The sequence below is a fragment of the Aquarana catesbeiana genome, linkage group LG04 (assembly GCF_042186555.1).
Source record: "Aquarana catesbeiana isolate 2022-GZ linkage group LG04, ASM4218655v1, whole genome shotgun sequence".
Lineage (NCBI taxonomy): Eukaryota > Metazoa > Chordata > Amphibia > Anura > Ranidae > Aquarana > Aquarana catesbeiana.
This window is the reverse complement of record NC_133327.1, coordinates 432,940,416-432,964,347: the sequence shown is the minus strand read 5'-3', so window position 1 is coordinate 432,964,347 and position 23,932 is coordinate 432,940,416. Positions and strand designations below refer to the sequence as shown.

The window sequence follows — 23,932 nt, the reverse complement described above, 5'->3', positions numbered from 1 at the left end:
ATATATATATAGAGAGTCCATAATAGTTCATCAAGAAAATCCAACGTGCTTGCAATATTCCTAGTGCTTAGTGCTCAGAATCCCATGCTCAAGTGTCATCCAGTGACCCCCCTGGGACAGCCGCTCACCTCAGAGTGTGTGACTCAGCTGTGATACTGAATCTAAACACGCTTAGGAGCTATCTCACGGCTCAATGATGGCATCCAGATACACAGTCTTAGCAGCAGCTCCACAAGTGAAGTAAAAGAAAAAACTGGATAGTGTGATATCCTTTTAAAAGGTTTATTGAAGTAAAAGAACTTCCCACAGTGGGGTACTCACACTTTTGGGGTGCGTAAATCAATTTAACAATAGCCTCCATTATTGTCTGTCAGAAGGGGTAAATAGTGCGTCGCATCACAGCGAAGTGAATGGCTCTGTGCTCCGTCCTGGCCCCTCCCCTACGCGTGTTCGACACAGGGTCACGTGTCTTCATCGGGGGGATATGATTGGAAGGATGCTATGCAGCCTAAATATAGTCATCGCGGCCATTTTGCCGCTGATTGCAGAGTGCTCCTGGCTCCTCCTCCGCCTTCACCTTAATGCATAGGATGCATTAAGGTGAAAAACCACGAGACTTTACAACTCCTTTAAGTCATTAGACAAGGAATGCTAATCTTATTGTTGGATATAGAAATATCAACTAAAAGGTGAAAACCTAAATTAATGAATTGTAAATGCAAAGGTTACTAGACTGTCAAGTTTAAAAAGCTATGTAATAGAAGATGATTCTTACCATGCATTGGTACAAGCATTTATATTAGTCATATATGTGTAAAAAGTAATATCGTTCCATAAAAGCTCTGATATTGTCAGAAGCAATGTGACTTGATGTTTATTATGTTAGTTTGTATAGCTCTGAAATTTTGATGAGTATGATTTATTTTTTTCCTAAGATACTAAACATAAGTCCTTTTTGCAGGCACTGCTTCACCAAACACTGACAAGGATATAGAGGAATCAAGTTTCTATGTTTCAAAAGACATCCCGCAGGGAAGCGGACACCCAGTGCCTGAGACAGGTATTTACGTGTACTTGGTAGTCCAGAAATTTGAAATAAATTGAGTTTTACACTGCACCTTTTGTAAAAATGTTCCTCCATTCAGATCTATCGATTTGAGGTGTATTGTGCTAACACAGGACAATGCACCATACACATGCTTGGAAGAACACCATAATGCACAGTAACACACTACCACGTGTTTTTGTATGCTGTGTTAAAACAAATAATGCATGTCTGATTTTGGATTGGCATTGGGAGCCCATTCAAATGAATGAGCTACCTTGATGGAACACATATTAATGCAGCTGCAACAGACTGTAAAAGTCTGGGTGGGCCTTAAGGGTTCATGAAAATGGGCGTTTTGGTCAAACGCAGTCTTTCTATTTGAATTCAGCACTGCTCTAATGCATGCATGCAAATATAAGATGCATTGTTTAAATGTTTGTGAACCCAAATATGTAAAGCACTGGCAGCCCCTCTATTATAGGCAGGCATAGCACACTGTATAAGTCTTTTATAAAAACGAGGCTTGTATATACATATTTAGCGCAATCTTCAGGCCGGTCACGTGACTCACGTCCGCTGTACAGCTCCGATACATGGCTTCTGCAGGAGGGGCCGATATCTCCCTCTGAGGTCAGCCGGGGAGGTCACATGGCTGCTCAGCCCCTCCTACAGTAGCCCTGGAAACCGGCTGAAAATCACATGACCGGCCTGAAGATCGCGGTAAATTGGTATTTACAAGCCTCGTTTTTTATAAAAAACGTATACAGTGTGCTATGCCTGCCTATAATAGAGAGTCTGGCAGTGACCATATATAAAATTTTATTTGTACTAATAGCGGCGGGGATGGAGGGGTGTAAACAGAGAATCAGAACACTGACAGGCAGGGAGGAGGGGGTGAGGGGGAGAGAGGAAAGCTGAGGGCAGGGCTGCGGATGACCAAGGGACCTACCCCGACCATGATGGTCAGGGCTCAGGAGCCCCGATTTTCGTGTTCAGCGCAGAGAGGGCGATACAGGATGTGGCAGGATCAAGCAGGTTTTTTTTTTACAGTTTAGAGAGGGGCAGATTACACAGCACAAGCACTGTGCTGTTTAATCTGCTTTAAGACCCGATTCACACTTGTGCTGGTTGCAGTTTGCATATTGCAGGTGCATTTTGCGTTTTTCAGTACACATCTTTAAACCATTGGCCCTTTCCATAAAATACACAGATGTGATCTACATCCATAGGAAACCATGTTAAATGGAATGTAGTGTGTTTCTGCAAAACTGAAAATGTACTAAAAAATGCATAGGTGTGAACCAGGCATAAGGGACCAGGATCTCTAAATTTTTTTGGGGGGTTAACAAACACTTTAACTTTCTTTGCCTTCAATTCAAATGCACTTCAACAGGGTGTGCTGCAGCCGGTCCCCATCTTCTGGGGACCGGCTGCGTGGAAGAAATATATGCAAAGGCCCTGCGATGCGGGTTTTCGCGGGCAATTTGTCGGGGCAATGGCTGGTGTTGGAGCTTCAATCATCACAGCACCATGGTTGATATGGTGTCAGGATGATTGAAGCGCATTATTTCTATTATTACATTGTAATATAAACTATGAAAACTACAATAATGCAGAATCAATGGGAGCCTGAGCATGTGACTTGCCACCGTCGCCTTCCACCAGATGCAGCTTATCACTTGCAACGTCACCTGCAGCTTGTTACTTGCCACTTCACCTGCCACTAGATGCAGCTTGTCACTTGCCACGTCACCTGCCAGCAGATGCAGCTTGTCACTTGCCACGTCACCTTTAGCTTGTCACTTGCCACTTCGCCTGCCACCAGATGCAGCTTGTCATTTGCCACATGATGCAGCTTGTCACTGTTGCGGCCTGCCACCAGATGTGGACTGTCACTTTTCTGCCACCAGATGTGGACTGTCACTTTTCTGCCACCAGATTTGGATTGTCACGTTTTTGCCACCAGATGTGGATTGTCACTGTTGCGGCCTGCCACCAGATGTGAATTGTCACTATTCTGCCACCAGATGTGGATTGCCACTGTTACCTGCCACCAGATGTAGATTGTCACTACTGCAGCCTGCCACCAAAAAATAGCAGCTTGTTACAAATTCATTTAAACGTAAAATCATGCTCCCTCCCCTAGCATTGCAGAGTACAGTACTTACAGGTGCTGACAGCCTTACCTCAGCGTTGATAAACTAGCTAGCTAGTTAGCACTTGGGTTTTCGGTGCTGTCCCAGAGTGAGGGCGGGCGATGAGAGATGACGTCATTCTCTCTCTCTGCTCGGCCGCTCCCCCATGTAGAGCAGCTTTCGTGGCCCTGTAAGTAAACGTGGAACAGCTGTGTGGGCAATGAGAGATGTGATCTCTCTGCTCGGCTGTCGCACCGCTGACAGTCTCCCTTGTGGGGCGGTCTGGCAGCAGAGGCGCCATGGCCCGGTGTTGGGCCGAGCCCAGGGGTTTACGACCTCTGATCTACCCTATTCCATTGAAGTCAATGGGAATCTGCTGACTTGCATCTGAAAAGCATATCAAATGCAGGAAGAACACACATGAGCTACACATGAACTACATGAGCTCCAAAGTTTAGGTGACCCACGGTGCCTATAAAAACATTCAGCTCAAAGAAAGCCTTCATATTTATAGTCATAGAATATTGAATCACAGTGGATTTACTTTTTTTTTTTTTTTTTTATCTGAATAAGAAAATATACTCTCAAATGAAAACTGATTTTTGCAGAATTATCTCTAAATCAATGACAATAAAAAAAAACATTAACTGAATGCATAGATATACAACCCCTTCAAGCCAGTATTCAGTAGATGTACCTATGGCAGCAAAAGCTACTTAAGATAGTTTGACTAGGTCTCAGGTTTACACATCCTGGATATTGCACTTTTTCCCTATTCCTCTGCAAAATTGCTTTAGCTCTCTCTGATTGTAGGGGAGCTTGCATGAATGGAGAGGAAATCCCTGCAAATTAAGGGAATTCCATTGGGACCCCCAATTCCTTGAGGACTATCAAAGTCAGTTAGCCAATCAGGAGAGAGGAGGAGGGGCCGAACGGCAGCGCCGTGTCTGAATGGGCACTTGACAGGAGGGAGGGGCCAGGAGCAGTGAAGAGGACTCAAGAAGAGGAGGATCTGGGCTGCTCTGTGCAAAAATAATTACACAGAGCAGGTAAGTATAACATGTTGGTTATTTAATCACTTGCCGACCGGGCCATAGCAAAAAGACAGCTGCAGCACTGTGGGCTTGATGTGACGTGCCTACGGCACTGATCTGTGCCCCTTTTGGCTCATCCATGCTCATCCATGCCCAGCTGTGCCACATCAGTACTTTTCTGTGCCTCATCCATGCTACATCAGTACTCATCCGTGCCACATCCATACAATATAAAAATAGATAATACTGCGCTCAGGTTAAAAATGACAGGCGGACAGCATCTAGTATAAACTGTGGTCAACAATGTACAAGTATGAAATAGAGAAATGCAATGCTTAAATGTCCTTGGTAACAAAGAAAATGTCCATCAATCCCGAGAGGCACCCAATAGATGAATTGATCTTAATTAAAAGGTTAACAGTAATCTTCCACCAACACCACAATGAGCCAACCCTTTTACCCTCACAACTGGACCACTAAATTATAGGTGGTCAAAAACACCAAAACATCAATCCACCACGGACTGCTCCAGCACTGATCCAGGCATCACTTCTTATGTTGAAAGGTGTAAAGACAAAAACTACTTCATGATTTAGTATTTCCCAACCTGGAATTAACATGGATTGTTTGAAGATTTGCATCATTTAATTTACAGAACATGCCCACAATTTTGAAGATTTTTTTTTTATTGTGAAGCAAACAACACATAGGACAAAATAACAGAAAAAGCCAATGTGCATAACTAATTACCCCCCTGAAGTCAATACTTTGTAGAGCCACCTTTTGCGGCTATCACAGCACCAAGTCGCTTTGGATAAGTCTCCATGAGCTTGTCACATCTTACCACTGGGATATTTGCACATTCCTCCTTGCAAAACTGCTCCAGCTCCTTCAAGTTGGATGGTTTGCACTTGTGAACAGCAATCTTTAAGTCTGACCACAGATTTTCTATTGGATTAAGGTCTGGGCTTTGACTAGGCCATTCCAACACATTTACATGTTTCCCCTTAAACCACTCAAGTGTTGCTTTAGCGGTGTTTGGGATCATTGTCCTGCTGGAAGGTGAACCTCTGTCCTAGCCTCAAATCACACAAAGAGTGGTACAGGTTTTGCTCAAGAATATCCCTGTATTTAGCACCATCCATCTTTCCCTCAACTCTGACCAGTTTCCCAGTCCCGACTGCTGAAAAACATCCCCACAGCATGATGCTGCCACCACCATGTTTCACAGTGGGGATGGTGTTCTTTGGGTGATGTGATGTGTTGTGTTTGCGCCAGACATAGCGTTTTCTTTGATTGCCAAAAAGTTAAAATTTTGTCTCATCAGACCAGAGCACCTTCCTCCATACATTTTGGAAGTCTCCCACAAACTCAAAACGTGCCATTTTGTTTTTTGCTGAAAGTAATGGCTTTCTTCTGGCCACTCTGCCATAAAGCCCAAATCTATGGAGCGTATGGCTTATTGTTGTCCTATGTACAGATACTCCAATCTCTTCTGTGGAACTCTGCAGCTCCTCCAGGGTTACCTTAGGTCTCTATGCTGCCTCTCTGATTAATGCCCTCCTTGCCCGCTCTGTGAGTTTTGGTGTGCGGCCATCTCTTGGCAGGTTCGCTGTTGTGCCATGTTCTTTACATTTGGTTATGATAGATTTGATGGTGCTCCTAGAGATCATCAAAGATTTGGATATTTTTTTTATAACCTAACCCTGACTTGTACTTCTCAACAACATTGTCCCTTACTTGTTTGGAGAGTTGCTTGGTCTTCATGGCAGTGTTTGGTTAGTGGTGCCTCTTGCTTAGGTGTTGCAGCCTCTGAGGCCTTTCAAAAAAGTGTGTATATGTAATGACAGATCATGTGACACTTAGATTGCACACAGGTGGACATCATTTCACTAATTATGTGACTTCTGAAGGTAATTGGTTGCACCAGAGCTTTTTATGGGCTTCATAACAAAGGGGGTGAATACATACGCACATGGCAATTATCAGTTTTTTATTTCTGAAAAATAGTTTTATGTATATATTTTTCTAATTTTACTTCACCAACTTAGACTATTGTGTTCTGATCCATCACATATAAATTCAGAAAAATCATTGAACTAAAATCATCAAAAACATTGAACCAAAGACTGTAATGTAACAAAATATGTAAAAAAGCAAGGGGGGTGAATACTTTTGCAAGTTATATATATCTATATATAAATATAGATATATATAGTGTGAGGACTCACAGGATTCGTCCCATTCCACATCAGTACTCATCTGTGCCACATATTGGGACCCCACAATAGGGCTAAATCTTTTCCATGAAAGGGAATTTAATAAGACACGTGGCTATTCACTAAAATGAGAAGAAAAGCAGTTTAACCTTAAACTGCGTGGAGGGTTCTTTACTGTAAGAGCGGTTAGGATGTGGAAGTCTCTTCCACAGGCGGCTGTCTCAGCAGGGGGCATCGATAATTTAAAAAAACTATTAGATAAGCACCTGAAAAACCACAACATACAGGGATATACAACGTAATACTGACATATAATCACACACATAGGTTGGACTTGTCTTTTTCCAACCTCGCCTACTATATGTAATATACTATATGTAACATCAGTGCTTATCCATGCCACATCAATCCCACTATAGTGCCCATCAGTTCCTCACAAATGTTTAAGACCCCTTTCATACGGTTACAGGCGCTTTAGCGCTAAAAATAGCACCTGAAAACTACCTCCCATTCATTTGAATGAGTGTTTTCACACTGGGGGAGTTCGCTTGCAAACTCCTGCAAGTAGCATCTTTGGGGCATATTTGGAGCACTATAAATAGCACTTCAAAAATGCCCCTGTCCATTGCGATGAATGGGCAGAGCTTCCAAAGCGCCACAAAACGGGTCTTTTTTAAAGTCAGGTTGTCACCTGACTTTAAAAAAAGCACCAGAAAAGTGCTGCTAAAGCACTGCAAAAAACGACCAGCGCTTTAACGGCTGTTTTAGCAGCGCTTCAGTGTAAAAGGGGTCTAATAGGTGGGAAATTTGATTTGAAATGTAATGTCCCTAGAACATCTGATGGTGCTCCCTGAATGTTGGGCCCCTGGATGTGGCCAGGCTGTGTAACAGTCTCACACATGTGGTATCGCCATACTCCAGAAGTAGCAGAATGTGTTTTGGGGTCTCATTTTTGCTATGTACGTGCTATGTGTTAGAAATAGCTTATACATTCCTAGATTGTAAGCTCTAACGAGCAGGGCCCTCTGATTCCTCTTGTATTGTACTTGTACTGTCTGCCCTAATGTTGTAAAGCGCTGTGTAAACTGTCAGCGCTATATAAATCCTGTATAATAATAATAATAATAATAATAATAATAATACATGGACAACTTTGTGTTTAAAAAAAAAAAAAAAAAGTTTTAATTTTCTTTCCGCATTTTCCAAAAACTTGTTGAAAAAAATGACATCTTCAAAAGACTCATGTCTCAGATTATGTAAAGGGGTGTTTGCTTTCAAAAATTGGGTCATTTTGTGGGTGTTTTCATTGTCCTGGCGCTCCAAGGCCTTCAAAATTGTAATAGGTAGTCAAGAAATGAAATGTGTAATTTATGTCCCTAGAATACCTGACGATGCTCCTTGCATGTTGGGCCTCTGTATGTGGCCAGGCTTTTAAAAAATCTCACACATGTGGTAATGCTATACCCAGGAGGAGTAGCAGAATGTGTTTTGGGGTGCAATTTGTGGAATGCAAATGCCATGTGTTTGAAATAACTTGTTAACCACTTACCGACCGCTGCATGCGATATACGTCGGCGCAGCGGTGGGAAAATAGGCGTACCTGTACGTCCCCTTTAAGAGGCAGGGATTGCAGGCGCACGCGCCCACCGCATATAGCGTGACCATACCTGTGGGACCGGCGGACCCGATGTCCGCCAGTCTCCTGGCGATCGTATCACGGAGCTGCAGAACGGGCTCCGGGCCCCGTTCTGCCTTGTGTCATGACAGCGATCACTGCTCCCTGTGATCGGGAGCAGTGATCGCTGTCATGTGAGTTGAAGCCCACCCCCCCGCCACAGTTAGAATCACTCGCTAGGACACACTTAACCCCTTCATCGCCCCCTAGTGGTTAACCCCTTCACTGCCAGTGTCATTTACACAGTAATCAGTGCATTTTTATAGCACCGATCGCTGTATAAATGACAATGGTCCCAAAATAGTGTCAAAAGTGTCCGATGTGTCCGCCATAATGTTGCAGTCCTGATAAAAATCGCAGATCGCCACCATTACTAATAAAAGAAAATTAATAAAAATGCCATAAAACCCTCCCCTAGTTTGTAGATGCTATAACTTTTGCGCAAACCAATCAATGTGTTTATTGCGATTTTTTTTTTTTTTTTTTTTTTTTTTTTTTACCAAAAATATGTAGAACAATAGATATCGGCCTAAACTAAAAATTGTTTTTTTATATATTTTTGGGGGATAGTCATTATAGCAAAAAGTAAAAAAAATAGCGTTATTTTTCAAAATTGTCGCTTTTTTTTGTTTATAGCGCAAAAATAAAAACCGCAGAGGTGATCAAATACCACCAAAAGAAAACTCTATTTGTGGGAAAAAAAAGGACGTCAATTTTGTTTGGGTGCAATGTCGCACGACCACGCAATTGTCAGTTAAAGCGACAGTGCCGAATCGCAAAAAGTGCTCTGGGTCAGGAAGGGGGTAAAATCTTCTGGGGCTGAAGTGGTTAATATGAAAATTTTGTGGGGAAAAAAAAAAATCTTCATTTTGCAAAGAATTGTGGGGAAAAATACAACTTCAAAAAGCTCACCATGCCTCTTACTTAATACCTTGGAATGTCTACTTTCCAAAAAGGGGTCATTTGGGGGGTATTTATACTTTTCTGGCTTGTGTCAAGAAATTAGATCAATTCATCAATCAGAAATGAGAAAATTCATCATCAATTTTCAATGATTGGCACCATAGCTTGTAGACTAACTTTCACGAAGACCAAACATACACTGATTTTGGTTATTTTTACCAAAGATATGTAGCAGTATAAATTTTGGCCAAAATTCATGAAGAAAAATGACTAACTTGTAAAACTGACAAAGAAAAATGCAATTTTTTTTACAAAATTGACGGTCTTTTTTCATGTATAGCGCAAAAAATAAAAAACCCAGTGGTGATTGAATACTACCAAAACAAAAGCTCCGTTTGTGTGGAAAACCCCCCCCCCCCCAAAAAAAAAAACGGACAATTTCACATGGGTACAGTATTGCATGACTGAGTAATTGTCATTTAAAATGTGAAAGCACTGAAAGCTGCAAATTGGTCTGGTTAGGAAGGGGGTTTAGATTGTGCCCAGTGGGCACAATCACTTTAAGCATTGTTTTTTGTAAGCATATCCTGTGTAGTTTTTGTATTATGCTTGGGGTCATTGTCTTGCTGGAAGACATTGTTTCTTGCAGATTGCGTCACAATTTCCTCCAAGTTTTTATGTGTTTTTCATTCTTCTGCCTACGAATCTTCCAGGGCTTTCTGCAGAGAAACATTACCATAACAAGCTGCTGCCACCACCATGCTTCGCAGGGATGATGGTGTGTTTTTGATGATAGCTTTTAGTCCAATGGCCAAAAAGCTCTTGATTTAATCTCATAAAGCTGTAGAATCTTGTTTCAGCTAACTTCAGATCATTCTGACAAACTAAAGCCAAGATTTTTCTTTTCTTAGCCACACTCTCATCAAGCTGCCAGTAACAGCTGTATGCATAGTCTCTCCAGTCTTAGCCACTGAGGCTGCTAACTCATTTATGGCATCATGTGTTAGTATGCGCCACATAATAGCACATTATGACAGGCTTGCCTGTCAAACAAAGCCCTCTAGCACTGAGCTGTCAGTGCTGCCCTTGCTTCCATCTTTGCAAGCTTGTATTCTTCATTCTAAGTTTGGCCTTTTGAATGTCAAAGCTGCAATGTCACTCCTGCAGATGCACACGAGAGGTACCGGGACGGCTCTCTCTGCAATCACAGTACAGGCAGTGCGCTGTGAATGCACAGTGTACTGCACGTGTGTGAATTATGGCCCTGGCCAGATCCGACAACAGTGCATCTTTAGATGTGTTTGAGGGTACCTACTAGTATAACTTATAAGATTCAACCAGTTCCCACCCAGGCCAATTCTGACATTTTTCTCCTGCATGTAAAAATCTATTTTTTTTTTGGCTAGAAAATTATTCAGAACCCCCAAATATTATGTTTTTTTAGTAGAGAACCTATAAAATAAAATGGCGATTGTTCTTTCACACATTGTTCTGCGCAGTGATTTTCCGAATGCAGTTTTTTTTTTTTTAAATACACTTTAATGAATTTTAATGCAAAAAAAAAAACAACCATTTTTTGTAAAATATAAAAGATGGTATGCCAAGTAAAAAGATACCCAACATATCATGCTTAAAATTGCGCACGCTTGTGGAATGGCGTCAAACTCCGGCTTCCTGATCGCACGGGATAGCCCATGCGATCTCTGGAGGCTGCAGGCATCATCCAGATATCTCCACTCAAACTTCCCAAAGCCATATGACGTCATGCAGGTGGGAAGTGGTTAATACAGGGCAAAGTTAAGAAGCTGACATTAATACTTCTTTTGGTCCCCACACTGAATCCCCAAGTTGCATCCCATGGTTTCCTATGAGTACCAATCGTATCTGTGCAACTTCAAAGTAGTTCCTGCACTACTTTGGTCCGTCTTTCATGCAACTTGAGTTCCATAGACCTCAATGTAAATCCTCAAAAAAAGTCAGATGAAAGTTGCACCTGCATCATATCTATGAGAAAAAAAAAAATGGCGTAAGGTCCATACCAGACCCTTATCTGAGCATGCAGCCCAGCACCTTGTCCCTATGTTGATGGGGACAAGGGCCTCTTCCCCATTGTGGGGGTCTTATCGGAATCTGGAAGACCCCCTCCTTGGCTGCCCCATGAGTATGAGGTACGTAGTACCTCTACCCATTCACCAAAAAAGTGTAAAAAGTGAGTAAAGACAATACACCATTTTTTGACAATTCCTTTATTAAACAATTAAAAAAATGTCCCCCGAAGTGCTAACTAGATGTAGACCGTGTAAGGAAATTTCTTTGGCAGGCCACAGCGAAAGAAGGATAATATCTTCAATGAGGTGGAAGGAAGAGACCACCTTGATAGAAAAGGTGGTCTATGTCTCAAGACTACCCTGTCTTCATGCAATACAAAAAAAGGTCTTTACAAAAAGGGGCTGATAGCTCAGAAACATTCCTAACAGACCTGATGGCCATGAGGAAAGGAAAGCCAATTCGAGATATTCCTTTGGAAGACCTAACATAATGAACGGGTCCTAGGACCCGTTCATTTTGCACTACAGGACTTTATTTTGATTGCACTTTGTGTTTGCACAGCACTTTAATATATTATTGTTTACATATTAATTTATTTCCATACTTAGGAGCAGCGCTGAGTATAACTATTTTGAATCACCACTAGGGTTTTTTTTTTTACCTTATAGCAGCAGCCCATTGTTCAATTATTTAATTAATTTAATATTTTTGATTATCTATTGCACACACCATAGCGTGGACACTTAAACTTTTTTCCAGGATGAACAAAAGCCAGGATAGAAGCAATAGAATATTTTCTGAGACTTAGATGTCTTTTCTCGTACCATGCTGGGAAGGCCCCTTCATTTGCAATAATAGATTTTGTGGGAGTTGGATTTTCTTGCTCTGAGCAAGGTGGGTATAATTAACTCAGATATACCCTTATCCTTTAGGACCTAGGTTTCAACTACCATGCAGTTAAAGCCAGCACAAGAGAAGCAGGATAAAATAGAGGCTCTTGTGTCAGTAGAGCTGGCCTGATTGGAAGAACCCACGGCTTGTCCTCCACTAATCCGAGCACGTCTGGTGTATCATCATGTCCTTCTGGGCCAATTCAGTGTGATAATGACCACCGAAACACTTTTTCTATCTTGCTCAGCAGCCGAAGGATAATCTTTAAATCAAAAGGATGGCATAGATCAGCCTGAGTGGCGTGCAAGGAATCACTAGGGTATCTACTGGGAAGACCAGAGGATCCCTGGTCCTGGCCATAAATCTGTTCAGTTTGTTGTTGAATCTGGAGGCCAGGGTGTCTACATACAGTATGTTGTCCTCCACTGTGGGCCGAGATTCTGGATGATTTCTGTGTGAAGTTCCTCCAGATCCATGCATTTGCAGCTTAGGAAGTTGGCCTTCTAGTTGTCTATGCCAAGAGACAAAATGTGAGTTTCTGCCCAGGAGAGAAGTTCCTTTTTCTCTCAGGGCAGCTCGATTTCTGGTGGTTCACCCTGCTGGTTCCTGTCAGCCACTGCTGTGGCATCGTTGCAACTATCTCAGTAGCAGCAGACTACTACAGCGATTTATAGTTTCCCCAGTGGCCCATCAGGTATAAGATACGCCATGCTGGACCTATGAAGTATGCAAAAACATGTCCCTAGCAGCTTTCAAACCTTTCTGACTCAGGGTTATCCTTGGAGTAATGATGATTTTCTATAACATGAGACAATACTGCAGCTGTTGTAGAAGGTGAGGGGGGGGGGGGGGGGCTTGGGGTAGCAGGCTTAATATGAGCCAAATATTCTTTTAAGTGTTCTAGAACAGCTTCCTTTATGTAATCTTTTATAGGCTGAGGTTATTCAATACTAGGAGCAGTGGCCTCTTTACAGCATGCTTCACATATCCTCCTTCCTTGTGGTCAGACATACCCATCGTTAATTTTCTCTTGGATGATCAGCAGTGAGAGCTGTCATGAGAGTAGCAATTGTGTCAACCAGTAGAGGATGATGAATGATGATGGGAATGACTTGAAGTTCTAAAGGCCAGTGAATCTCTTCTGAGGGTAGGACCCCTGTCTTCCTTCTGGGAACTTCTCTCTCTCACAGAATTGAAACACTTGGCAATGTGTAGTACACTTGAGATCAAAAAACAAACCAACTTCCTTCTACATAATATTTGAAGAATCTTGCTGCTGGGGCATTGGTAGACTCGTGGCAAATGTATTAGAAAAGCCAAAAAGCAGACTGGATACAGCTAAGTAATAAGCACAAAGGCGTGTAAGAAAAAAATTCCACAATCCTAAAAAGGTGATGAAAAAGGCAACTCTAAAAATAAAACCAAAAAGTTTAAAGTAACTGTAAAACAGATGCAAGGCATAAGATATAAATATACAGAGGCACCTATCCAAAAAAAGGTAAAAAGAATGCAGAGAGGCAGCACACTAAAAACAAGTAGACAATCCCAAAACCTAGTTAACTCTCAGCCAAGTGAGCAGAGAAAAGGAACAAGACAGTGGGGGTGGGAGTCACCACCACCTCCATAATTACAGTGTGCATTTAAATTTAGGACACCCAAATGCTCCTTCCAATTAGTGATGTATTTCCAGTCTTCACCAAAGGAGGATGCCTGCCCACAGAAACATGGCTGCTGGCAGATTTCTGGAACAGAAGATGCGTTCCAATTACCAAAAGTGACATCAGCCAGCAAAAAACTGTTGTCAAAAACCTCTGGAACACAGCAATGACATCCCATGCAGCCTAATGCGGAGAGGTCGAAAGGAAAAGAGCAAAGAAAGTGAGATAGATACACAATTCGCACAGCTCATAAGATCAGCAGTATTTTATGCCTCCAGAGTGGGTAGGATAATGTCCTAATCTAGAGTAGCACCTGCCCCCTCCCCACAGGAGTGTCTGAACCCACAAGAGGAGTTCTTGCTTGAAAAATGCTGCAGAATTCTGGACTTATTGAAGGACAGAAAAAAAACGCAGGATGAGGGTTTTTTTTTTTTTGCTACACTGGAGGGCTGTCCAGGGGGCAACAGGATTTTTCCATACCCATCAATGCTGCCATGGTGAGGTGCCAGGAAAAATTACTTGTGGCACATACTTTATGCATATGTAAGCGGGACATCCTGACTTCCATGTGATCTTTTGCACATGTACTGGACACTAAGGTACAGAATTTAAAATAAGAGGGGAGGGTCCAAGTGATGCTTAGTAATTGAAAATAAGGCTATTTAAAGGTTAATTGTGTGCAGTTTGGTAGCCTTGTTAAAATGCATCAACACTGTGTGCATTTGTAGCAGGGACAGTTGATCACCTGTATCCAGTAAACCAAGTGAATTTTAACTCAGAGTTCATGTTTTGTGTGCATTTTGTTTTATTTTTTTGGTCAAGCACCTTTGCAAGGAAGAGAGATAATGCTTGAATAACATTTTCTTTTGCATTTATGGGCGTATTTATTTTTTATTTTTATAACTTCCAGATAATAATCTGCCAGCAATATTGTATTAGCGCACTTAAGCACGGAAAGTTTTTTATTTTTGTATAGTCTGTTTATGCAACACGGAGGGTGAATGGACCCATACTGGGCTGTTATTTGTAATTTCAATGAAATCTAGTGCAACGGTGTGATGTGTTTAATTGCTCGGAGAACCAGTGTTTGAAATTGTTTGTTGTTCTGTTTTTCAGGAGCAGTCTTGCCACTGGCCCTCGGTTTGGCAATAACATCATTACTGCTCTTGATGGTAATTTGTCGTCTTCGGCTGGTAAGACACAAGCTGAAGAATGCTCGCCCATTAACGTCAGAGGAGTCAGATTATCTCATTAATGGCATGTACCTGTAATACAATATGAAGCAACATCCCTTCTGTCTTTTCCATTAAATTACTGTCAATGTAAAATTAAATCAGAAACACCTGAGAAAATAAAAGTGTGCCCAACAAGGATTGTTAATAGCCTATTGTAATAACAAAAAAATGTTTTTATATATAGCACTGTGCAAAAGTGTGAAAAAATGCTGTAAAGTAAAAATGCTTTCAAAAATATATATTTGAATGATATATTTTTAATTTATCAATTTACAAAATGCAAAGTAGGCAAACAGAAGAAAAATCTAAATCAAATCACTATTTGGTGTGACTACCCTTTGCTGGATTTATACAAGGAGAACCCCCTTATACACCGCTCCTAAAGCGCCCCTGCCCATTGAAATCAATGGGCAGCACCGCCAAAGCACCTCGGCAGCAGCGCTTTTAACCCTTTATTCAGGCGTTATTGGGGTGTTAAAAGCGCTGCTAAAACTAGCAGCGCTTTACTGCTGACGCCCAGGCGCTAGCAGTATGAAAGGGCTCTTAATGCACTTTACATACCTGTCAAGCACTTTGTGATTTCATAGACTGTGTGGATTTAGTCACTTCATACTTTGTGTATTTGCACTGGACGTTTTATTTCACTATTGCACTTTAAGAAGTTTTATACAGTGGCCATTGGATCTTAACTGCCATCTTGTGTTCATTTTGAATAATACACGGTTGCATTTCAGAAGTTATACAGTATGTCATCTGATACTAGTGTTTGTTTTCCAGCTTGTGTTTATATTTTCTTGGATTTCACAGTTTTTGTAGTTTATTACTGAGTTTTCAACAGCGCAGCACCATTTACAGCATATCACGTTATTTTTGGTTTTAAATTCACCTATCGGTGTTTGTAGCATTCATCTATTTTCATTTCCTCTATAGTGATAGAAAGAGGGTACACGCCCATGCTATCTTTAGGTGCTCTGCACTAATGAGTCAAAAATTAGAAATATTTGGCTGTAGCAGTTTGTTTACTGAAGGGCTGGAAAGCATTACAAGCGTAAAGAAGAACAAGGCATCCTGGAACTGATGGTTTGGCCCCACAGAGCCTTTATCTTAACATCACGTCTGTCTGGGATTACAGAGACCGAAGAATATGATGTAGCCTATATCCACAGAAGATCTGTGGTTAGTTCTCCAAGATGTTTGGAACATTCTACATGGCAAATTCCTTAAAAGAAAAAAAAAAAAAACCTGTTTGCCAGTGTACCTAGAAGAAATTATGCTGTTTTGAAGGCAAAGGGTGGTCACACCAAATATTGATTTGGGTTTCTCTTCTGTTCATTTACTTTCCATCCTGTTAATTGATAAAAATAAACTAAACACTTTTTTCTAAAACTGCCTAAAACTTTTGCACAGTAGTGTTATATATCACAGCACACCCTCATAATGCTGATCCAATAAGCATTGGTGATTTGCACTACCTCCCTGTTTCAAGACCTGTGAGTGCCTCAAACACATCTGGAATACGCATGCTAACTTTACCACTTGAGTGCACCAAAGCCAGTTTCATATGTAGTGTACAGTGGCTACTCTGGGATGGTTATATACTGTATACACATATGATTATATAAGTGCTTTCTAACAAATACACAAACATGGTCCACATGGAAATATATGAACTGGGTTTGGATTTACAAAAGCCCAATCAAATTTCTCTTTATCTGCAAGCACATACTTATTACCCCATCACTTACACAAATGTGTTGAACAAAACTGCACCTGCAGAAGAACAAGGTGAATACTTTCCTCTCCTGCTGTCCATTCCACTGAACTCTGCTGCAGAAATCGTCGGCTTAGGAGTCTTCCAGAACAAATACTTCTGGAAGTGTAAATCTGCTGTCTATCCCACTGTGCTCAGTGGTTTCTCCCATGAACCACCATATCACTACAGTGTAGAGCAGGGGTCTCAAACTGGCAGGCCTCCAGCTGTTGCGAAACTACAAATCCCATCATGCCTCTGCCTGTGGGAGTCATGTTTGTAACTGTCAGCCTTGCAATGATTCATGGGACTTGTAGTTTCGCAGCAGCTGGAGGGCCGCCAGTTTGAGACCCCTGGTGTAGTGTTGACTAGAAGAACCACTGAGCACAGGGGTGGACTCACATGATGTAAAAATCAGCTTCACAAAGACACATCGTGGACACCAAATACATAATTTATTGAAGAAAAATGACCTAAGGTCTCAAGGTCTGAGGCAGCTGTGTAAATAAACAATTACGTGGCCATTTCATGTCCCTGTATGGCTAACTGTGGAACACATTCTATTTCAAAACAGATCTGCTACCTGCATATAATGCTTACCAGTGGTGACTTTCCTGGTTTGGCAATTGCCAAATAAACTACAGGCTGGTTAACAGTTTGAAATGTGCTGTAATATTACATCTGTAATGCTATCATTTTGATGCTGGGTAGCTAAATATATGTGCTTGCAGCAAAACAATAGCACACATAAGGGTTTTACAAACGTCTCAGCTGATTTATTTCATTTGCCAAGATCACGCAGCGTTAGCATTCTTGCCATCTGTTCAAAGACATAACTGATTACAAAACAGTAAAAGTAAAAAAAAAAAAGTAAAAATTAGCAAATTGCATGCCACTGTTCCCAGAATGACAAAAAAAAAAAAGCAAAAATCCTTTAGATCCATTGTTACACAGTCAGCCTGTTGTAAATCTTTTCATTCATGTCAATTCAGAGTAACAACACATGACACCACACAAAAGAACTACCTCAGGAGCATTCCATTGTTTTGTACTTTATTTGGCAAAGCGGCGTAGCTGCATAAACTGTTCAACTGCAAGAACATGGCTTACACAGCACGTGTTGTACACAGCAGTGAACTATAAAATGCATCACCAGGAAAAAAGCTTGATGTAACATAGGCTTCCAATTATTTCTTTATCTGCAAATGATGAAAACTATTTGTGTGTTCTGACTGAACAGAATTGTTTAAGGTGTCTACAGCTGTCGAACTGAAGATATCAGTCCACGGTGCTCACACACCTGTGGGGTATCAAGAAACACACATCTTGGTAGTTAAGTGAAGCTGCTTACTGCATCCACATGCTACTCTAGCACACCACATCAAAAAAAAAAAAAAAAAAAAAAAACAAAGCTCTGAGAAGGAAGCTCGGTTCTAAATGTTTAGCAGCATTTAGCATAAGTGTGAAATTGTGCATGTACTCTGTCATTCTGTGAACATTTGCGAATTCATTTAACATTGATACTGAATGTTGCAGTTTTAATGTTTTCAGATATTAAACATTATATGTGCAATTTTAAATAGTTCACAATGTGGTGCATTTGCACTGGGTCGTACACTGGCATTTTTAATGCATAAAATGAGGAAGAAAAAAAAATTGAAATTAAATATCTCAACTTAAATTCGCACAGTTTATATTTTTCTTAAAAGCCAAAAAAAAGGGAAAAAACCTCCATGCCATTTTTAACAGGGTAACAAAATCCAAAACAAGCTGCACCAATGAGGAGTCTGGAGAAAAAAAGCCTTTGAGAGTGCAGTAGAAGCACCACGCCATAATACTATGTTTGGATTGGAGTGATGAAGCCATTACAATTCATCCCTGAAGACAAAGAAAATAGAAAATTATTGGTTACATGTTAAAGAGCATTGAAAATGCAGTTATATAAGGCAAATGCAAAGCAACAAGCAAAATAAAAAAAATTGCATTAATCATAAATACACACCAGCATGTATATGTAATTTAAAGAAAGTGCACACATTTTAGTTTGTGAGTAAAGATATAGAAAAAGACATATACACACCTATACCAACCTATTTCAGAATCCAGCACATTCTAAAGAAATTAAAAAGGTGTGTTTTTAGATATAGTTAGTCCATGGGCAATGCATGGGTGCATTAATATTAACATAATATATATGTTTCTTTATTTTATCACTGGGATGTATTATACAGTGTGTGTGTGTATATATATATATATATATATATATATATATATATATATATATATATATATATATATATATATATATATCCCTTCTATAGGAATGGATAAGATTCCCAGGTGGAGAGTTTGCAGTGGCAGCTGTGCAGCTCCTCATAGGCCACAAATTGTGAATCTGGAACGTGGAGGGTGGATAGGTGTGCATAAGACATTAGAAGGGCTGCTGTATGCTGTAGCAAGTTAAACTTAAAAGGCAAATTTTAGTACAGTAAGTCCCCTACTTCTGAACCTTCAAAGATATGAACAAGCCTTCAAGTTGCAAACTTTCAAAGATGCGAACATTCGTTCGCATGTCAACTCATGGAAGTAGCTCACGTGTCTGCCGGACATTCTCACATGCATGCACCCTCTGCGAATCTGGTCATGCTGCTGTGTACTTTACTGTTCAGTACTAGTATAGTAGTATAGGGTGGATTTCAAGCCAAGGATGTCTGGAAGCAAGCGTAAAAGCAGTGGTGATGTAGCGGGGACCGCTAAGAAGTGCCAAGCAAGAACAACAGAAACAAAAGTGAAGAGAATTAAGAGATTGGAGCGAGGAGAAAAGATGGTAGACGACGCTCCTTTTTTTAACATGAATCGTTCAACCATCGGCACAATTCTAAACAAGGACAAGATCATGGAACAAGTGAAGTCTGGTGCGCCAATGATGTCGAGAATATTATAAAAAAAAGTGCAAATAGTGATAGAGGAAGTGGAGAAATCTTAGGGTGTGGATGCAGAATCAAGCTTTAAGTCCCGCTCAGCCTAATACGGATTCAAGAAAAAGCTAAAAGCCTGTATCAAGACTTGCAGTAAAGAATCAAAGGGTGCATCTTTTAACGCCAGCCATGGCTGGTTTCAAAGGTGCAAGGCTAGAGCCAACCCTCACAACATAAGTGATGAGGCGATATTGATGCAGGTGCTTATTTACCCAAGTATGGAAAAAAAAGGACCCTAGGGTCAACGCTGCACTAAATAATTAGCAAATAAATGTTATAAGTGTAAAGCAGCCAGCACCAAAAGTTCAATACCAAAAAACTTTCAAATGGAATAAACAACACAGTAAGTGCAGCGCTAAAAAATGTGCTATCAATTAAGATAAATAAAATTATGAAATGCTCAAACAATGGTGTATACAATAAGTGAAATTAAAACCATATAAAAAAGAAAAAATTACCAAAAGAAAAAGAAAAAAAAGAAGAGAAAACTAAAGCAATGTCCCATAGTGATCAATGAGAAAATCCATGAAATGAATATGCCTCCACAGGAGAAAAAGTGAATTGCAGGAAACAAAAGCTGCAACACCAATCTTCCAATTGCAAAACCAACGTGTATTCAGGTCAACCAAAAACCACGACTGCTGCTAGCAGTCTCTCCCAGCACAGGGAATTTGGAAGTCTTCCTAGAACTTATAATCCTCCAGATCAGCCATTCTCTCTATTATTGCTCTGTTGAGTTGTCCTCTTTATCAAGCCTGGGATGCTCAATGAATAAATAAAATTAAGGTGGGGGGGTCCTTATACAATACAGATCATTGAGCATCCCAGGCTTGATAAAGAGGACAACTCAACAGAGCAATAATAGAGAGAACGGCTGATCTGGAGGATTATAAGTACTGGGGAGACTTCCAAATTCCCTGTGCTGGGAGAGACTGCTAGCAGCAGTCATGATTTTTTGGTAAGCAAGCTACCTCACTTTTGGGTGTTGACCTGAATACACATTGGTTTTGCAATTGGAAGATTGGTGTCACAGCTTTTGTTTCCTGCAATTTACTTTTTCTCCTGTGGAGGCATATTCATTTCATGGATGTTCTCACTGATCACTATGGGACATTGCTTTAGTTTTCTCTTCTTTTTTTTGGTAGTTTTTTTCTTTTTTATATGGTTTTAATTTCACTTATTATTGTATACACCATTGTTTGAGCATTTCATAATTTTATTCATCTTAATTGATATCATATTTCACATTTTTTAGCGCTGCACTTACTGTGTTGTTTATTGCTTATTTACCTAAGCAGGTTTTTGATGTAGAGACAGGGCTGAACTGGAAAAGGATGCCAGACTGAAGTTACATCAGTAAGGAGTTAAAGATTATGCCAGGCTATAAAGCAGCAAAGGACAGGCTAACTCTGTTGTTCCATTTTGTTGCAAGATGGCTGGTAAGTTGAGCTGGGAATTTTTTGTTATTGTTTGACATGCCCTTCCATGTGCTCCTTCTGGTTACGGCCAGTTAGGCTCGATTCACACCTATGCATGTGGCTTTTGAGCGTTTTTGGAGGTTTTTTTTTTCATGCTTGCCACGTTTTTGAGCCGCGTTTTTGTTTTTGCCGCGTTTTTGCCGCGATTTGCGTTTTTTTTTTTTTTTTTTTTTCATTTTTTTTTTACAGTCTTAAAAAAAAATTACAAAAAAAAAATAAATAAAAAAAAAAAAAAATAAAAAACGGCAAAAACGCACCAAAAACGCATCAAAAACGCTGCAAAAACGCAGCACTTGCGTTTTTGATGCTTGTCCATTGAAAACCATTACATGCAAAACGCTGCTTTTTGCATGAAAAAAAGTCCCCGACCCTTTCCAAAAACGCTGAGATACAAAAAAGCATTGATGTGAACATGTTCCATAGGAACCCATGTTAAAAAATTCCCGTGCATTTCTGCAAAATGCATCAAAAAACGCGCTAGTGTGAATGGGGCCTTATAGGATGGTGCAGTTGCCGTTTGTTTGTGCCGTTGGTTATTTGGTAAGGGGGCACACTGGACAACTTCGCTGCCACTGTGCTATTTGCTGGGTGTTGAGTGCACCTCTGTGCCTTTGAGGAGTGGGTTCCCTCCAGGCATACCTGGCATTAATCTATCCATTATTATATATGCTCCTACTATGGAGGCTCTCAAAATGTATAGAGTTAGGACTACAGATAATACTGGGGTGCTTTGTCGCAGACTATGCAGCTTACACAAGTATTTGCAAATGTGTGAAAACTAAACCCCTGTTTTTAATGAACCGTGACACAGAAATTTGGTTTGTTGCAGGCTGGCGGGTAATTTTAACTGAAGCCTCTCTTAGTTTACCATTCAGAGAACCCAAGAGCCCTTAAAATCATAGCCATGGGCTCTCTACCTGTTGTGTGGTAGAGCAACTACAAAGCTTGGGTTACACAGACCATTTTCCAGGACTGGTTTGTCCACCAATTTATCCCAGAGATAGAGAAAAGTTCCTTGGAGAAAGTTGTCCCATTCAACATTCTTTTGTTGCTTTACAATACTCTGGGCTACCCCCCATTCATCCCAACGTCAAAGTAATGCAACGGCCACGAAATATTATTTACATTATGCTTTTCAGGCAGTAAAGGCTACTGATGAATCAAGAACAACCTTGTGACAATTTTGGAAAGACTATAACAACATCTACAAGGCCATATAAAACATTGACTTTGCTTGGTGTGAGGTTATGGTCGTCGCTATGAATGGGGTTTTGAAGAACCTGTTTTGCATGCATTGCCCTTTCATGTGCTCCTTGCTGTGAAGGCCAGTTATAGGTGGGGGCAAGGTCCATTTGTTTGTTTGGAAGAACCTTTGCTTGCAGTTTGGTTATGATGTTCTTGGATTTGAGAAGGTGGATGATGAGTCCAAAAAGGTCTTCAGCAAACTTAGTAACCCTCCGTGAGAAGCTGGAGCTAGATCTTCAAGGAGACAACTTCATTGAACTTCATTTTTAATCGTACAGCACCTTGAAATGTACGGTACAACAGCTGACATGGAGTTAACGGAAGAAGAGTTACTGACTGGAGGAGGGTGGTTAGGAGATGGTGGTCAGTAACTCTACTTCCGTTGTCAGCTGTTGTACTGTACATTTCAAGGTGCTGTACGAAAAATGTTTTCTTTACAGTATTTTTTTGTTTTTCATGCATTATTTGTGTGAAATGCATTATAAGCCTTACTTTTATGAATGTGTTACCGGAACCAAACATGTTCGTAAGTCGGGAACATAACTGTATCATATACTATTATTTTTTTCATAAAGAGAACAGTGCGAATACAAAATAAAATTCTAGGTGGGTAATTAAAGAGCCTGAACCTATAGCAGAGGAAATCAAAGATACCTGTACATATAAAAAAGTGGGTGAGAACATATAATGCTCACAGATTTATGATATAAACGTATGACTCCCTGTAAGAAAGGACCTGCTGTCACACCTAGAACAAGCATGTAGTAAGTCGAGTCAGAACTTTCAAAATGCATGTTTGTCAAGATTCTTTTACCAGTAACAATAATTGCAAGGACATGTAATTTAACATGTACCCTTCAACGTTGGTTAACAGCAGACCTCCTTGGGCAGGAAACGAATATTTCACAAATAACCTTCTTAAAAAAACCTGCATACAAAAGTTTGTAAAATAGAATAACTTATGTTTTTAGTTAAAATCCCCTGTAATTACAGTAAAGCAACTCAAAGGAATGAAAAATGCAAAAAGGTTTGAAATGGCAAGCTGAATCTTTCCATGCTTACACTTCTATACCAGAAGTCATACACAGAAGTAACGTGGTTTAAATTACTTCTGAAATCACCATCACACCATGCCAGGGTTTACTTTGTTAAGCTAGTGTTAATGGTATGGAAGTAGCAGAAAGCAGTGACAGCAGCAAATGCAGTCATTACATTTATCTGCTAAAATCCAGACCTTTCACCTTGTATGTGATTGGAAGAAGAAAGAGTGGGACAGAAAATCACTTCCACCTTGACCATTGCTTTTCTTTGTCTGTTAAAGGCACATAGATCACCCCCATCAGAGGTTTCATTTTGGCACTTCCATCCTCTAACTTATCATACTGCTCCAACATCTGGTTTCCTCCAGCTGGTCCAACAGGTAGTATTAGCCTTCCTCCAGGTTTAAGCTGCTCTATAAGCTGGAACAAACAAAATAGCATTTTAAGCACCACTGTATTATACAGTCAGAGTCAACAATGTTTCTGAGACTAAGCCAAAGCAGAAAAACAAAAGGACCAAAAAAAAAAAATAAATAAATAAAAAAAAAAGAACAACATACACCATTTCATAATCTCAACACGAGTCCCTTCAAC

General features: G+C 40.4%; 2 protein-coding genes across 2 annotated transcripts in view; one reads left to right on the top strand and one right to left on the bottom strand.

Annotated features, from left to right (window-relative positions):
- LRP11 (LDL receptor related protein 11) overlaps positions 1–17,474 on the top strand; it is a 76,107-nt gene extending 58,633 nt beyond the window's left edge. Inside the window, exons 7-8 of the mRNA XM_073627397.1 lie at positions 962–1,060; positions 14,729–17,474. Of these exons, the coding sequence (XP_073483498.1) occupies positions 962–1,060; positions 14,729–14,883 (254 nt within the window). The 3' untranslated portion in view covers positions 14,884–17,474. The remainder of the gene's footprint in view (positions 1–961; positions 1,061–14,728) is intronic.
- Positions 17,475–17,633: 159 nt separating this feature from the next.
- LOC141140338 (protein-L-isoaspartate(D-aspartate) O-methyltransferase-like) overlaps positions 17,634–23,932 on the bottom strand; it is a gene marked incomplete in the record, with an annotated part of 92,395 nt that continues 86,096 nt past the window's right edge. Inside the window, 2 exon segments of the mRNA XM_073627398.1 lie at positions 17,634–18,475; positions 23,589–23,758. Of these exon segments, the coding sequence (XP_073483499.1) occupies positions 18,463–18,475; positions 23,589–23,758 (183 nt within the window).